Source organism: Rhineura floridana, chromosome 2 (genome assembly GCF_030035675.1).
Source record: "Rhineura floridana isolate rRhiFlo1 chromosome 2, rRhiFlo1.hap2, whole genome shotgun sequence".
NCBI lineage: Eukaryota > Metazoa > Chordata > Lepidosauria > Squamata > Rhineuridae > Rhineura > Rhineura floridana.
The window spans coordinates 160932439-160949184 of record NC_084481.1 but is presented as its reverse complement, the minus strand read 5'-3'; the positions used below and the strand labels follow the sequence as shown (position 1 = coordinate 160949184).

The following is a 16746-nucleotide window of genomic DNA, read 5'->3' as shown; positions in this document are numbered from 1 at the left end:
TATATCTTTTATTCCTTCTTGTCCATTCATAAATCTATGCAGTCAATAAAACGCAATTATTTAGCAGAGCAGGAACAAGGCTCTTACCCTCTGTGTTTAACAGGTCTCTGTGTGAACACCAGAAACGTGTCCAGGGGGACTGCACTACACACTGGAAGAAGCACAGAATAAAGATGGGATTGTACTTTGTAAGTGGGAAAGAGGTGGGGAACTGTTTGTGTTCCATGTTCATATGGGGTGCACAGTGCACTCTGGAGCTACTTATGTGAGCAACTTAACTAGACACTGAAACTGGAAAAGGGTCCAAAATGCAAGCAAAAGGCAGAATGCTGAGAAGTATGGCAGTTAAGAGAGGACAATCTTGTTAGCTATGTTATAATGCATCAGAACTGCATCCTTACATATGGCAAACAGGGCTAAGATTGTGGACATAATTTAGGTCTGGGCTGAAACTACTCAGAGTTTCATTCTCATGCACATTTCTTTTTCATTGACTTTGGGAATATACCCTTCTTGACAGTTTATTTATTTTTTGTCTGCACTTTGAGCACCTGGCATTGCTTTCACACAGGAAGAGTTTGAGGGGCTGGCCTGTATAACTCCTGTGTGAAGCAAATTCAAAAACAACAAAAAGAATCCACTTTTTTTACATAACATCCCTACTAAACCATTGAAAAAATCTTCGTTACAACTGAAAATGTCAATGAGAAGATCAAGATCAATTATAATTTGGCATATCAATAATAATTTCCAACAATGTGTAAGGAACATGTGATGCTGCATCACAAATCAAGTAAGTATAAAATTATTTTGTAAAAGTAAGCCATGGAGGTAAGGATTTATCAGTGGCTGATAATTAGGATTCTCATTCCTCAGGGTAACAGTTTATAGTGCAAACAGCTTCATAATGGCAGGGAATGGAGAACCCTATACAACTTTCTGACGCAGGGCCAACATCTCAGAATCATTGGGTAGCTGCCAAGGCTGCAGTGTCCTGGCAGGGCCTATCAATGATGCCTGCTCTGGGGGACCCTTTAAAAAAAGATTTCTGGCCCAGTGCCTTAAGTGTCTGGGTCTAGGGGCCATTTTAATTTCCCACAATGCTCCAGTATAATGTCACCCTGTGGACATTGTGGGAAATTGAAATGGCAGTTCCTAGCCAGCTTGTGCTGCTTGTAGCTGTGCCTGCCACCGCTGCCAGGTAAGCCCGTCAGAAAAGGGAACCCACCGGAGGACATTTTGCCAAGGTCTCACTCAAACCTGGAGGGTCCTGCTCAAATTGGATAATTGATTCAAGTCAGGATACTGGGCTAGAGACTGTGGGTAACACCATGAATTGGTTAGAAAGTGAATATGCGAGATCCAGAACATTAAAGTATTGGAGAATTTTTTTATTTTTTTATTTTTTTTTATTTTATTAGATTTTTATACCGCCCGACTAGCATTAGCTCTCTGGGCGGTGTACAACAAAATATAAAAATACAAAAACATCTCAAAATCTCATAATAAAATACAGTATAAACATATGTAAAAACAAGAAATCAGAAACAATTACAACAAAATTTAAAACTAAAACAAGTTACATATTAAAACGCCATAGCAAAGAGGAAAGTCTTAACCTAGCGCCGAAAGGACAACAATGTCGGCGCCATACGCACCTCTTCGGGGAGACTGTTCCACAATTCGGGGGCCACCACTGAGAAGGCCCTAGATCTTGTCACCACCCTCCGAGCCTCCCTATGAGAAAGTAATCAGTGTAGAACTCTGCTGTCATTCCCAAACAGTCTTTTGTATTTTATAAAATGACTGCTGTATGGAATGATGTTTATGCCCAAATTCTAAGTCAGCTGGTATCAGCAAACTGCCTACATTTCAAAGGATTTTAAACAATCTACCACTTTTCCTCTGAGAAGGAACATAAGAGATAGGCCTGGTACTCAGTACTTCATTTCTACTTAGAACTTGCAAACCTGTTTTTCATTTAACCTGTTCACTTGAGCCTTCCAAGATGCTCAATTATTGCAGATAAAGGCTTTTCATCACTTGCAAACAGTACCTATCAAAAGGAAAGAAGCTTAGGGGGAGGGGGGAGTCTGTGATTACCAGGTACACTACTTGTGTAAATCTACCCCAGGGCCTTTTCTCATCTTACATTTGAAAACAAACTCATTTCTCAGCCATTCCATTCATGTCTGTTATTTATTTTATATGTTCACAGCCAAACATATATATATATATATATGACTAGAACTATAGAACATAAGCAGCTATCTCAGCATAAGTACCCATGGCCTCTAAAGATGCTTCCAGACTGTGGTGCTCAGTGTTTTATATCAACAGGAACTAGTGTTGCCCTGTTTCATGGATAAAACAAACTGGAAAAAGAGTAAAGCAGCAGCTCCAGTTACAATCAAAGAATTCTTGATTTCTGGTCAAAATGATTAAACTTTGCACCCCAGATACAAACCTTTTGATGTTGCAAAGAGATTATGACAGAAAAGCTCTAGTGCTAACAAATTATGGATGAAATCACTACCAATACGGCCAACAGAATTTCCCAATTTCAACAGACTTCAGTCACATGTACAAAGAAGGAAAGGAGAAAGGATGCTGAATCAGAGGACAATTATGGTCCATTTCTTGCCAGCTCCGTGCACCAGGGCTCCAAAAGTGATCCACAGCTGATGAATAATTTGGCTAGTACAAGTAAAACATTCTATGCCTATGAGCCATGGTTCCTTGTGGGAATGTGGTCTTTATTCTTATCGAGTTTTATCGAAGCCAGCAATCACAATGTTTCAGCTGGCATCAAATTAATTAATTCAGAGTCCTAACTTACTCTTCTTCATAAAATCATAACAGCAGGATAAGGATCTCATCGTTAGCATATAAAACATTTGCAGTGCATATAAAAATTTAGTGTGGCAGCTAACTCATTAAGATTTGGGTGGCTAGAGTTGCTCTCAGTTCCTCATTGACGACACCAGTTCTATCCAAGTTCTGTCTAAAAGCTATAATCCACAAACCTGCACAATTACTTACACACGCCTAGTGAGGCTTCTGACTTTTTTGCCTTTTTCTACAGCTCTCCTACATAGCTGTTTTTGGAAATTGGGAGAGTTTCAAAAGCATTTTGTGGAACTGGGGCTGCTTTTCAAAGGAAAAAAAAGAGCCTTGCTGAGCAAGCAGAAGCCCTTGGGCACATGTAACTGAGCTATCTGGATTGTGGCCATGATCACATGAAGGCAACTCAAAGCAGCAGATGAATCCACCACAACAGGGATCCTATTTGAAGGCTAATGCTTCAAGCATTGCAGAGGAAAATGCAAGGAAATGTGAGACAGAAGCATTGTTTATAAAGAGAGTGCTTTTAGAGGTTTCTACATGACATTACAAACTGTTTATAAAACTATATTAGCTGTGAGATCCTTAGAGGGACATCACAAGGGAATGTTTGCTTTTTTAAAAGACAAGCCTATTTCTTGGAAGAAACCCCCCCCCCATAAGCATCCATAAGGAAAAATCATATGCTTGCATGTATGAACCTCCCCCTTTTGCCCTTGCATGTACCTCTTAATGTCTTCTCCATCTGCTTCTCTGCAACTGACTTTTACTCTGACTGAGAACAGGAGGACATTGGATCATCTGGATCATCATGAAGGTGCCTCTCGGTTTAATAAATCTTACCAATGTGAATTAACCAATTCAGATTCACACAAACATGAGGTCAAATTCAAACACTAGCATGATCCCCACCACTTTCAGTAGAATGATTTTATATTATCTTGAGAACATTCTCTTTGTTGGTCGTCTACAGCAGCTTAGAGCAGCTCAGAGCCGGGGTTGCTATTGAGAGCAACCGAAAACAACTCAGAAAGGAACATCATAGGAGTTAACCCACACTATAACTAAATCACTGTGGAACTAAGAAGAAAAAGACAAAAAGATATTTTAAGTTTATCATCTACTTTGACTGTTGAGCTGGTTCCACCCTGTTGGGTGAATACTGCTGATGAATGCTTGTGAGAGGCCTCTGTAGGCCATGCTTTGTTATCTATGATTCAGCAGTCTTGAGTGGAGGAGGACGCTGATTGAATATAGCCCAACAGGAGAGCTGATAGGCTGGTTAGGCTCTGGGCGCGGCTCTGGGTGGCTGGCGTGGAGTGGCGGCGGCGAGAGAGCGCCACACGGAGCGGCTGAGTGTGGAGTCCTGCCGGAGACATCCTGGCCTGGCGGTGGTGAGAGCATCGCTGGAGGAGACTTCCTGGCCTGGCGGTGGTGAGAACACCGCTGGAGGAGGCATCCTGGCCTGGCGGTGGTGAGAGCATCGCTGGAGGAGGCATCCTGGCCTGGCGGTGGTGAGAGCATCGCTGGAGGAGACCAGGCTGTCATTACGGCCTGGCTGGCGGCGACGGCAGTGGCAGGAGAACGTTGTGAAGGACAGCACCTCCTGCAGACGCTGTGGTCGTGCCATCGCCTGTCGTTACCTGCTTGCATGCCGGTCCTGCCGCCAGTGGAGTACCCGGGCACGGTGCTGCTCGTGTGGGCGTGGTGCCGTCTGCTGCTGCTACTGAAGTGTTGTTATGCTGTTGTATGTTGGAAGAGGACTAATTTTAATGTTGGTTGTGTTGTGTACATGTGTGCATGGATTAGTGTGGTGTGAATGTTGTATGATTGGTTGTTTTGTGGTATGAAGGTATTGAATGATTGTTTATGTATATGTAGTCACATGATTGGAAGGACTGACTAACCCTACTGGACTGATTACCCATCCCTTAATATTTTTTACAACATCTTTGACCTTTTCAACTGGGCTTGTTGATTGATTGCGGAGGAGATAGGGGCATGTGTAAACCAGGGAGGGAAGAGGAGGGAGGGGTTGGGGGCCAAAGTATAACAAGATTGGGTGGCAGGCGCTGGAATGGTGCTGGGGGCAGACCATGTCAACGGAGAGGAACAAGGGATAGATACATAATATCCATCCCTTGTTCCAGGTCTGTCCAGAACCAGAAGGAAGCTGGGGGACGCAGGATTCCTACTGACCTTCGACTGCTGATGTGTAATGCCAGGTCTGTAGCACAAAAAACATCTATCATTCATGATTTGATCTTGGATGAATGTGCAGACCTGGCATGTATTACGGGGACCTGGTTGGACAAAGCCTCAGCTTCTATTCTTGAGGCTGTGTGCCCACCAGGCTTCCGTTACGCACAGCAGCCGAGGGTCGGAAGGCGGGAAGTGGGAGTTGCAGTTATTTATTGAGAGTCGTTGTTCTTTGCCAGACCTCCCCTTCGTGGGACTAGCTTTGTTGATTGTATGTACTGGAGGTTGGGCTCGAAGGGCAGTTTAGGGATCCTACTCGTGTACCGCCCGCCCCGCTGCACGGCAGACTCCCTGGCCGAGGTGCTCGAGGTGATCTCAGACGTGCGAATGTTGTCCCCGGAGCTGTTAGTTCTGGGTGACTTTAACATACACGCTGAGACCACTCTCACTGGAGCTCCTCGGGATTTCCTGGAAACCATGGCTTCCTGGGAACTGCGCCTTAGTAATACTGAGCCCACCCATGTAGCCGGTCATACTCTTGACCTTGTATTTGTCCCGGGAGGGGAGGGTAGTGTGCTGAAGTTAGGGGCTAATTCTTTAACCCCTGTGTCATGGTCAGACCACTATCTGGCAAAGATGGATCTCTCGATGCCGCACGCCCTCTGCAGGGGAAAAGGTCCTATTAGAATGGTCCACCCCAGGCGCCTGATGGATCCATATGGTTTCCTGACAGCGCTTGGGGAATTGGAACCTGCTGAAGGTCGCCCGGTCGATGCCCTGGTGATGGAGTGGAATGAGAGGATCGCCGGGGCGTTAGACCGAGTGGCTCCGAAACGTCCTCTAGCCCTGAATAGAACTCAAGTAGCACCATGGTACACACCACGGTTGCGTACTTTGAGACAGGAGGTGAGACGACTAGAGCGCCGGTGGCGGAAGTCGCGCTCCGAAGATGCTCGGACACAGGTTAGAGCAGCAATAGCTGCCTACCAAGTGGCGGTAAGGGCAGCAAAGAGGGAATTCTTTGCTGCCTCTATTGCATCAGCTGAGTGCTGTCCCAAGAGGTTGTTCCAGGTGGTCCGAAGCCTGGTCGGTCCAGTTGCTCAGGAACCCTTGGAACAGTCTAAGGCCTCCTGTGACAAATTGGCAAAGCACTTTGGTGATAAAATCGAACACCTGAGGAGCTCGATTCCGTGTGCCGTGGATACAGTGAGTGAGCTAGAGTTAACCAGTTGCAAACCGGTCAAATGGGATAGATTCCGGCCTCTTCCTGCTGAGGATGTGGACAAGGTGCTCTCATCTGTAAAGCCTACCACTTGTCTAAATGACCCTTGCCCATCGTGGCTCCTTATGAGCTGCAAAGAGAGATTGGGTGAGGGGATCAAGGCAATGGTTAATGCATCCTTGCAAGAGGGTGTTATGCCACTAGCCCTCAAGGAGGCTATTATTAAACCCATCTTAAAGAAGTCCTCCTTGGATCCCCAGATTTTAAACAACTTCCGCCCAATTTCAAACTTACCATTCTTGGGCAAGGTCATTGAGAGAGTGGTGGCAAATCAGTTGCAGACACACTTAGATGAAACGGATTATCTAGATCCATACCAATCGGGTTTCAGGACTGGACATGGAACTGAAACAGCCTTGGTCGCTCTGGTAGATGATATGAGGAGGGCACTGGATAGGGGAGAATTCACCTTCCTTGTCCTCCTGGATCTCTCAGCGGCTTTTGATACTGTCGACCAGGGTATCCTTTTAGATCGCCTGGAGAGTTTGGGATTGGGAGGCACGGTTTTACGGTAGTTCCAGTCCTTTCTCTCTGATAGGCGCCAACAGGTAGCATTGGGTGACGAGGTTTCAGACCCTTGGCCTCTCAATTGTGGTGTGCCACAGGGTTCTATCCTCTCTCCCATGCTATTTAACATCTATGTAAAGCTGCTGGGAGAGATCATCAGGAGATTTGGGCTGCAGTGTCACCAATATGCAGATGACACTCAGCTCTATCTCTCATTTAAATCTTCACCAGAGAGGGCTGTGGAGACCATGTCCAAGTGCCTGGAATCCATGAGTGGATGGATGGGCAGGAACAGGTTGAAGTTGAACCCTGATAAGACCGAGGTACTACTTGTGGGAGACAAGGGAGGGTTAGGAGATGTTGACCTGGTATTTGGTGGGGTGAAGTTGCCCCTACAGGACCAGGTCCGCAGCCTCGGGGTTGTTCTTGATTCCAGGCTGTCCATGGAGGCTCAGATTTCGGCTGTGAGCCGGGCAGCTTGGTATCAATTACACCTTATACGTAGGCTGCAACCCTACCTCCCTGTTCAACAGCTCCCGCTCGTGGTGCATGCCCTGGTCACCTCTCGATTGGACTACTGTAATGCGCTCTACGTGGGGTTACCCTTGAAAACGACCTGGAAATTACAGCTTATACAGAATGCGGTGGCGCGCTTACTTACCAACAGCCGCCGACGGGATCACATCACGCCAGTGTTGTTTGACCTACACTGGCTGCCGGTTGTTTTCCGGGCCCGATTCAAGGTGTTGGTTTTAACCTTTAAAACCCTGTACGGTTTTGGCCCAGCTTACCTGAAAGAGCGCCTCCACCGCCACCAAACTAGATCAGCCACACAAGGCCTTCTCTCAATCCCTCCAACCAAAACAGCTAGGTTGGTGGGTACTAGGGAGAAGGCCTTTTCTGTGGTGGCCCCCACTCTCTGGAACTCCCTCCCATTCGATCTTCGACATGCCCCTTCCCTAGATGTATTCCGCAAGGCCCTGAAGACGTGGCTATTCCAGCAAGCCTTTGAGGTCATTGGGTAAATCACCATGATTCTGTCATTTATCGTATGTTGTTATTATAATTGCTTTTATATGTATTGATGACTGTCCAGTATTTTACCTATTGTTATTAATGTGATTACATCTGTTATTGTATTTTATCTCTTTTAATGTACGTCGCCTAGAGTGGCTAATTGCCAGATAGGCGACAAACAAATTAAATATTATTATTATTATTATTATTATTATTATTTGTAGACAGAATTTACCTCTCCCCCAAAGCCTGTGTCTTTGACATACACCAGCGATATCAGCAAGAAGCGTGAAGGGTACAAACGGGTTTCCAGCAGATGAGCCAGCCAAACCCTACATATTTGCTTTAGTTGGGATTATCCAGCTCTACCCCACTATCCCAGCAACATGCCATTCCTACCCAGGAAAAAAAAAACCTGTGGGATATTGCACTGTAGGGGACCATACCCCTTCCCTGCCAAGAGAGCCTCTAATCTGCCCTTGGTGTGTTCCAGAAAGGCCAGAGCTCAGACGGAAGCCATGAGCATAGCAATTCCAAGATCTGTTACTGTGCCACTGATGGGACTGAAATGAATTGCATTCTTCTGCTGTTGAATTTACAGGCACAGAACTGTTAGACACCATCTACAAATTCACACAGGATCTACAGCTATTCAAACACCAGCCTCTAGCCACTAACATGGGAGATAAATGTCTAAGAATGGTTCAAAGGAGATGTCAAAATGGGTTGAACAGAAGAAACAACATCTCACACTTCATTCTTCTACACTTCAGCATAATGCCAAAGAAAGAAAAAAAGAATGGATATTCACCTCTCCCTTTGCTCTCCACATGCTGGTAAGATACAATTCTCAAAGCAGGGACAGTTTGTGGACAACACCATTGTATGGCCATGATGAAGTGGGGGAATAGTATTTGTTATGCAGAAACGCGAACTGCGAGGAACTTTGCATCCTCTCCACAACACAGCTCTCTCTCCTGGTTGAAGCTGCTCTGAGAAGCTTATAGGAAAGGAAAAGCATGTCTGAAGAGAATAAATAAACCGTGCTGATTACTAAACATTGACACTGGCAAGTTAAGAATAAGAGCCTTCTCATACAATGCTATTTGGATAAAAAGAAATCTGAAGGGAGGATAGCAACCACTGAAGACTCAGTTTTGAATGCCAAATATCACAGTATGAAGAATACCACAGGAACACAGAAAAAAATAGAAAGCCTTCCCTGTTGTTTAACGTTTTCCTACTTTGCTGAATTTGTGACTGCATTAACATGGGAATATTACAATTTCTACATTATTTTCCATCTGGCAAACATTGATTCCTCCACCCCCATGTTTTGATTTGAGCTGCAATTAACATACATAGCAGTTTTCCTTTAAACATCAGCAGCAGCTTATGCAACACCTAATCTTGCCAAAACATCTCCCGGTTGCTCATCAGCAAAGCACTAGCATGGAATCGATTTGTTACATAACAAGTTCCAGCAAAGCCAGCAGAGGGAGCAAGGAATACTGATACTTGCATATACTGTAAAAATAACAACTGATTACACCCCGCTCTTCTCATTTTCTGTTAAGCAACGTAAATTACTGGGGGATGAATTACATCCAATCTCAGCTCTTCTATGGAATCCATCGAGGAAAAGAACCCTTTGAACTAGCCCCCTGCAGGGGAAGGAAGAAAAAGAGAGATTGCTACTGATAATTCTGTGTTTTTTTTAAAGAGCGATAACTGGGTTCTGTAGCAATAAGGGCTTGCTAAATACCCACATAGGCAGAATGGAATTTTCCCATCTTACTGCTTTAAGCGAATCCAAGTAAATCAAATGAAGGGGACCTGGACTTTAACCTTCAATAGCTAAAAACCGATGGAAAGCCAAGAACTTTTAAAACACATTTCCAAGAGCTAAGAGCAATGGCCTAGGACATGTTCTTAATTTCATTAACTACAACTCTTGAGGAAAATCTTACTCTGCTTTACCAAGGTGGAATTAAACTCTGCAATGCAGAAAAAGTGTCTATGCCATCAATTGTACAGTGTGATGTAAGTTTATGTTTTCCACAAGTGCACAGGTCAGAAGGCCACTTGAGTGCCAGCTCTCCAGCTTCTGCTTGCAGGAAAATAACGGCTTCTACCACACTTCTTAAGTCATGGTGTATACACGCTTGCCCTGCATCAGGAGCTTGAACTTCCCCTATTCTGGGAGAACAACTTCTCATGGCAAGATGGAGATGTGTGCTTTCCACTTGCTTGCTGCTCTCCTCGGCTCCCCCACAACCCCTTTTGTGGTGTGCCTGCAGCAGTTCTGAGTCACAATGCCATGTTTGAGGGAGGCAGAAAACAAGGGGCCACGGGATGGTTAGAGGAGGAAGCAGAACCAGAGCTAGAGAGAAGTGCGAGTGTGACAATTCTATGATAGAACAGAGGAGGATTCTGGTAGCTCATCTCTCTGGGCAACCCATCTATATGCCTGAAGAAAGCACCCATTTACCTCCTCTGTCAAACAGTTTAGCAGGGAGAAAGGGGGAACATTTTCTGTCCCTGAATTTGACCCCAGAACTCATACTGGCAAAGTCAGCTGTGGGCAAGAGACAGTAATTAAAGAAATCTACAGTTATTGGAGAAGTTAGGATATTAGGTTTTTGTGGGAAGCCAGACCAGAAAGGGAAACAGAATTTGTTACATATCTCATATCTTTTTACTATCTTCGCAGAGTATAAGCCTGGAATTCTACACATACTTACCTGGGAATAAGCTCCATTAAACTCAGTGGGGCTTGCTTCTGAGTCAGCATGCATAGGACTGTGCTATAAGTAATCCATGTTAAATTATTTTGTTCTTTTGCATACCTTTTTTGAAACCTGGTTAAGGCTTTTGTAAAATGTTTCAATAAAAGTGTTGTTTTAGAAAGATATGTGCTTCTGTTTCTTTCTCCAAATGTATGGTAGGAGGCAAGTTTTGAACCAGTATGCAGAAAGCACCCTCAACTTTCCCTTTCTGCAGAGCCTAAAGCAGAGGACTAGAGAGCTGCAATTACTTAGAAGTGTTTAGAAAGAAGGGAGGGAAAAGCAAATTCTGTGCAGGCACTGGGAATCCATTAATATTGATGTCACTGTAGCCCTACATTTCTGTTCCTGCCATATTTTGGAATGCATTTAATGGGAAAATGTAGGTAAAATATGGCGGGTCACAAATACAGTCATCAGCAATTCTTGCCAACTATAGATATTTCAGAAAAATACTGTGTGAACCATTACCAGGTCTTCAGTGTATGTATGTGTAAGAGAGAACAAGAGTGAGTGTGTGAATGTGTCTACCAGCACATTAACGTGTATGTTTCTGAACAAGAGTGAATGCAAGGTGCAAGTTGAAGACAGAGATCTTTAAAAACTAAGGTTTGCACTGGAATTTTAAAGCATGGCTTAGTCTACTAGTCTGCAATTTTGATCAGGCAAGGTTTGCTTGGACTGATGTGCATCAAGCCTGGTCCAACCATTTTTCCTGAATGAGAGCAGATTAATTCCCACGGAAGGGTTCACAGATTACTTAATGAAATGTGGCAACCTCATGATATTAAATCATAAAAATAATTTAATAGAGTAATATAAACAAAACAGGATCTGATCTGTCAGTAAATCTACTCATCAGCAAAACCATTGGCTGGTGCAGCTTCCAGACAGATGTGTTTCAAGCCCTAGATGCACTGAATCATTGTCCTGAAAGCCACATGGGGATTCTGATGATCCCAATGCAGATTTCTCCTCATCCAGTAGATGAGCAAGAGAAAATGCACAGATGACACACGAGCGGTAGTGTCAAACCAGGCACAATAGTGTGCCAAACTGCTCTGCCAGACAGTTCCTGTTCTTTGAGGCACTTTGTTTTCTTGTCCTGGTTGGAACTATGCCCACATTCATGCCATATATTTATTCCACTTTAAACAGTCATGGCTTCCCCCAAAGAATTCTGAGAACTGTAGTTTGTGAAGGGTATTGAGTGTTGTTAGGAGACCCCTATTCCCCTCAGAGTTACAGTCCTCAGAGTTCTCTGGGAAGAGGGACTGATTGTTAAACCATTCCGACAGTTGTAGCCCTGTGATGAGAATAGGAGTCTCCTAACAACCCTCAGCACCTTTCACAAACTACACTTCCCAGGATTCTTTGGGGGAAGCAATGACTGTTTAAAATGGAATAACAGTGGAATAAATGTATGATGTGAATGTGGCCTATGGTTAGTGGAAAAACTGGTATCTGGAAGCCCCAACTGTGCTTTCAGCAGTTATCTTTCAGCAGGGGAGCTTGTTAGTGAGCCTCACATGATTTGTATGATGAAACAGAGTAATTATGAAAAGTGACCAAAGTCTTACAGTAGTACTGAAAAGAGGATCTAAGAATCCCATATGGTTAGTGAAACCAGATAATTCTTATAATTACCACAGGAGCTAGTCAAGCACAACTGTAAAAACTGCCCCCCCCCAAATTTTAAATTCAGAGTCCAATATATCTGAATCAAATAGAGCCATGTTTGATCTCAGCACATAAATATGAATGAATACACATATTCAGTCTTTGGGCCTAACCTCTTACTCCTCCAGCTGGCACACTCAGGGACTGCTGCACTAGGGGGAAGGGAAGGAATAAAATTTGTCACACTAGATGGAGACAATTGCTTCAGCAATTCTAGTCCCCAGTTTTCAGATGTTTGCTGTCCTCCTACACTCCACTGAGAAACTAACTCAAATGCCAACAATTCATAATACATCCTGTTTGTGTTCTGCTCAGCACTACCTCAAAGAGACGGTGATAGTCTCTAAGGAAATTGCTGCTTCTAGCCCTCCTTTCTGAAAAGGTCTGTCATGCAATAGGAAATATGTGTGTCTAACTCTGTGTGTGATGAAAATACATAACCCTCACAACTCTATGATATAAGTTGAGTTGAGAGAGAAATGAACAACTCTCACAACAGAGGGATGTAAGAAGTGAGGTTCCCCAAGGATCTGTATTGGGACAGGTGCTTTTTAACTTGTTCATAAATGATCTGGAATGAAGGGTGAGCAGTGAGGTGGCCAAATTTGCTGATGACACCAAATAGTTGAGAGTACTTTTTACAGTCAGTGCTGCCATAGGACAATCAACTTCAAATCCCCACCAAGCACTGAAGGTCACTGTGTGGCTTTGAGTAAATCACTGTTTACTCATACTCTCTGATTCCTGTTCTTCAACCAGTTACTTATCTATAAAAGGTGCTGTCCAAGTGCATAACGTCACTCCTATCCCCATCCTTATTGACATTTTCAAAGAACTCTTGCTTGGCACCAGGGTTGGCCTTAAATAATTTTGCAGCACAAGGGAGCATTTAGGTGGGGCAAGTTTCATTCATTGGATGCGTCATGTGTGTCCTTTTGTTGGTGGTGTGGAAGAACCCATCTGAAATATCCTCTCCCAGTCTGAAGGCCCAAGTAACTGGAATTTTAATATAAGACGCAGTGTTTTGTTTGTTGTGCTAGAGAGACATGAAATGAGGCCGCTAGGAGGAGAAGCTCCAGCATACACAGAGATACCCCCTTCATGTTCTTTGCTGCCACACACCATATGCTAAGTGTGGAGAGAGGCGCTCATCCACTGTCCTCCTCTGATTGTAATCCTCTCACATCTCCCATCCCTGAGGTATGTAGCTGCCACTACTCCAGTCAAAAAAGAAACAAAGCCAGCCGCTCACTGAGGCCTCTGATTGACTGGCTGGGCACTCTCTTCCCCCATCTCCCACTTGCAATCACAGAATAGCAAAAGTAGTAGTATCCACACAATGTCAGGACCAGTTTTACCAGACACGAAGTATTAGCAGACGCGTGAAAGAAACTGGATGGCTTGTAGGCAGCCGTTGAAAATAGAGGACCATCTGGATTAAAAGACTTTGCTGGTTGGTGTTGATGGAGGTTGTAGTCTAAAATATCTGGAGGACACCAGGTTGGGAATAGCTGATCTAGAGACAAATGATATCAAGAGAAACACTGATACAGTCTGGACTGAAAGTATAGTAAAACCAGGTCAAAGAGGAAGGAACAGCCTGCTTGGAAGATGAAGGCCCTATGTTAGAGCATGTAGAGAAGACTATAGCCTTCTTTCACACTTGTGGACAACTTGCTGATGCACTCAGACCCTGCAGAAAGCAGGCTGACCTCCCCATGTATCAGTGGATGCATGGAGAGTTCAATCCTGCTTGGCTGTTCTCTCTTCCCTCACCCCCAGCCACCTTTGACAGGTGAGTCGTCCTGCCCACATGTAAAAGATGGCCTGCAGGGTGGGGGGAGATAAAGATCTGGGCTGCCAGGCCAAAAAGGTCCTCCACCATCCCATAAACAGGTGATTCATCATCAGAAGCCCCAGCATGAAGAGTAGAAATTACCTCCTTTCTAATAAAACAACTGTAGCTATTTCTTACAGCTGATAAGATGGTAGGCCTGGGTTTGGTCTGCAGATGGAGGCTCATATGATCGACTGCTCTTCCATTTTTTTAAAAAAATCCTTACACATAGAAAAGTGGCTTTTAGGGAGAAGGCTAGGCTAGAGCCCTGTTCCTTTACATTTACTTTTCTATACGCAGATGATTGTTTTTATAGGGAGGAGTATTTATTTATGGAAGCCCTCACCTGCAGCCTGAAGTAATAAAGCCCAGGCACATCTTGTCTCATCTGCTTCTTGCAAGAATTAGGATTTACTTTCCCCACCCCACCACTGAGCAACAATTTCAATATTACAGGAAGGAAAGCACGCTATGTCTAGATACACATGCAGATACAGAGTGTGATGCCAGAGCCTTGCTTCCTGACAAGCTACAACATGCAATAAATAAGTCTGTTAGAAAGCAAGATGGACACATATATGCAATACGTTTACAATGATACCCAGACTGTCAGAATCACTCACACGAATTATCCTTCATCTTAGAACAGTGTTGAGTTGTGAATTGATCCTCTGTTTTAACTAACATCTCTTTTCCCCTTCTAAAAAAGCAGACTTCAGCATACACAGAGTTAAAGTTCCTCTCCTCTGCCACTTTGACTTGGCACCCAGAGTATTGATTACGCCCCTCAACAATAGCAAGTCATTAGGAGAGATTTTCTTATTTGGTCTCACCATTGCCCCTGACACTAAAGCCACTGCCGAGGGGCCTTGACTTGGAAAAGGCGCAGCAGGAATAATCCAGCAGGGTCAGAAGGAGGGGTCAGAGGCCAGAGGCCAGGACAGGTCAATGCTAGGCACCCAAAGCACCAAGCCAGTGGAGCAGGTGAAAGGTCCATTTTGGCTTCACGCTAGTCCTTCTTTTGGAAACTTAAGATGCACTTTGGGAGATTCAGTGAGTTGGTTCACAATAACCTGGAATAAAGGACAGGAGATGGCATATGTCCCATAGTTTTTCACAAAGAAGATGCGTGGAAAACTGAAAATGAGAGGAAGGGGAAATCTGAAACAATTGGCTGCTTGGGTTTTTCCACAGCAGTCGTGGAAGGGAGAACCTAGCTTACCCTGCAGCAACAGCCAGTTGCATGAGACTTGGGTCCAGGGTGGCTTCATACAACCAAATGACAGGCTCTTCCTCCTTGTAAGAGCGTTTATATTCTATGCTAAAAGGTGTCTAGACAGTCACAATAACAACTAGGTCTTATGGAACAGTCTCCCTGAGGAAGTACGCCTGGCCCCGACTCTGCTCTCCTTCCGGCGCCAGGTCAAAACCTTCCTATTCTCTGAAGCATTTTAAGTTACATTGATCTAATTTTAAAAATGTTTATTGTATTGTTGATTGTATTTTAATATTATTTTGTTATTCATTGTATTTTTATACTATTTTATGTTCACCGCCCAGAGAGCTATCGCTAGTCGGGCGGTATATAAATTTAATAAATAAATAAATAAAATAAATAAATATGTGTTAGGGAACTCCTGCAGAAATTCTTATAAATATAGTTGGGAACCATCCTCCAGGAATGTCTCCTCCTCAGAAAATTGTTTTTGCTTAACAGACATTATTTTAATAAGGCATACACAGAAGATTGTGCATGCTGCATTCAGCTGAGTCCTGCTCTTTATGTACAGGGTGTTCTCTTATATTAATAGATTCACTAATAGGCAAAAAACCCTGTGGTTTAAGAACGTACCTATAGCCCACAGATATTTCTATCCAACTTTAAAAAGCAGGGAAATTGGGCAGCTATAGTGAATGCACCAGGGGAGCAGGAGACCTGACCTCTTTGCTGAGATATTGTACTGCTCCACAAATTTGTCAAAATGCAAACACAATTTGGGTTGGTCTTTCACAGTCCAATCCACTTCCTGTGTAGCTTGGAAAAATTTGGTAACGTGCCTCTGAGCATATGGTGAGTGGTGGCGACACCTGCAGTCAGCCCAAATCATTTATTTGATCATTTGCATGCTTTTTGAGTTCAATAGGATTTACTCCTGTGCAATCGTGCTTGAAAATGAAATGAGCTGCCTTCAAGTCGATTCCAACTTATGGCAACCCTATGAATAGGGTTTTCATGGTAAGTGGTATTCAGAGGTGGTTTACCATTGCCTTCCTCTGAGGCTGAGAGGCAGTGACTGTTCCAAGGTCACCCAGTGAGCTTCGTGACTGTGTGGGGATTTGAACCCTGGTCTCCCAGGTCATAGTCCTAGGATAGTTAAAACTAACCATGGGGGAGGAAGAGGGGGAGGGGAGGGCAATCATGCTTAGGATAGGTGAAACTGACCTAGGGGAGGGGAGGAGGGAGGAGGAGGGCAGGAAGGGGAGAGGAGAAGATTGGGTGGGTGGGCAATGGGCAGAGGGGAAGCCCCTGTCCTTTCCAAAAGGAAATTGTGAACAGTATCATTCTTTTTCAGGTTTTCCTCCACCTTTTTATT

The 16746-nt window shown here is 44.2% G+C and overlaps 1 protein-coding gene across 6 annotated transcripts in view; it reads right to left on the bottom strand.

Moving 5' to 3' along the window:
- Positions 1–16746, bottom strand: part of RAD51B (RAD51 paralog B) — a 560435-nt gene that overhangs the window by 90319 nt on the left and 453370 nt on the right. For 2 of the 6 annotated variants that reach the window (XM_061611111.1, XM_061611110.1), the window contains exon 11: positions 13433–13831. The exons of 1 other annotated variant lie outside the window; for it this stretch is intronic. In XM_061611111.1, the coding sequence (XP_061467095.1) occupies positions 13539–13831 (293 nt within the window). In that variant the 3' untranslated portion in view covers positions 13433–13538. Of the gene's footprint in view, positions 1–13426; positions 13832–16746 lie in introns of those variants that run through there. 3 more of the 6 variants (XM_061611107.1, XM_061611108.1, XM_061611109.1) reach the window with 3 other exon arrangements.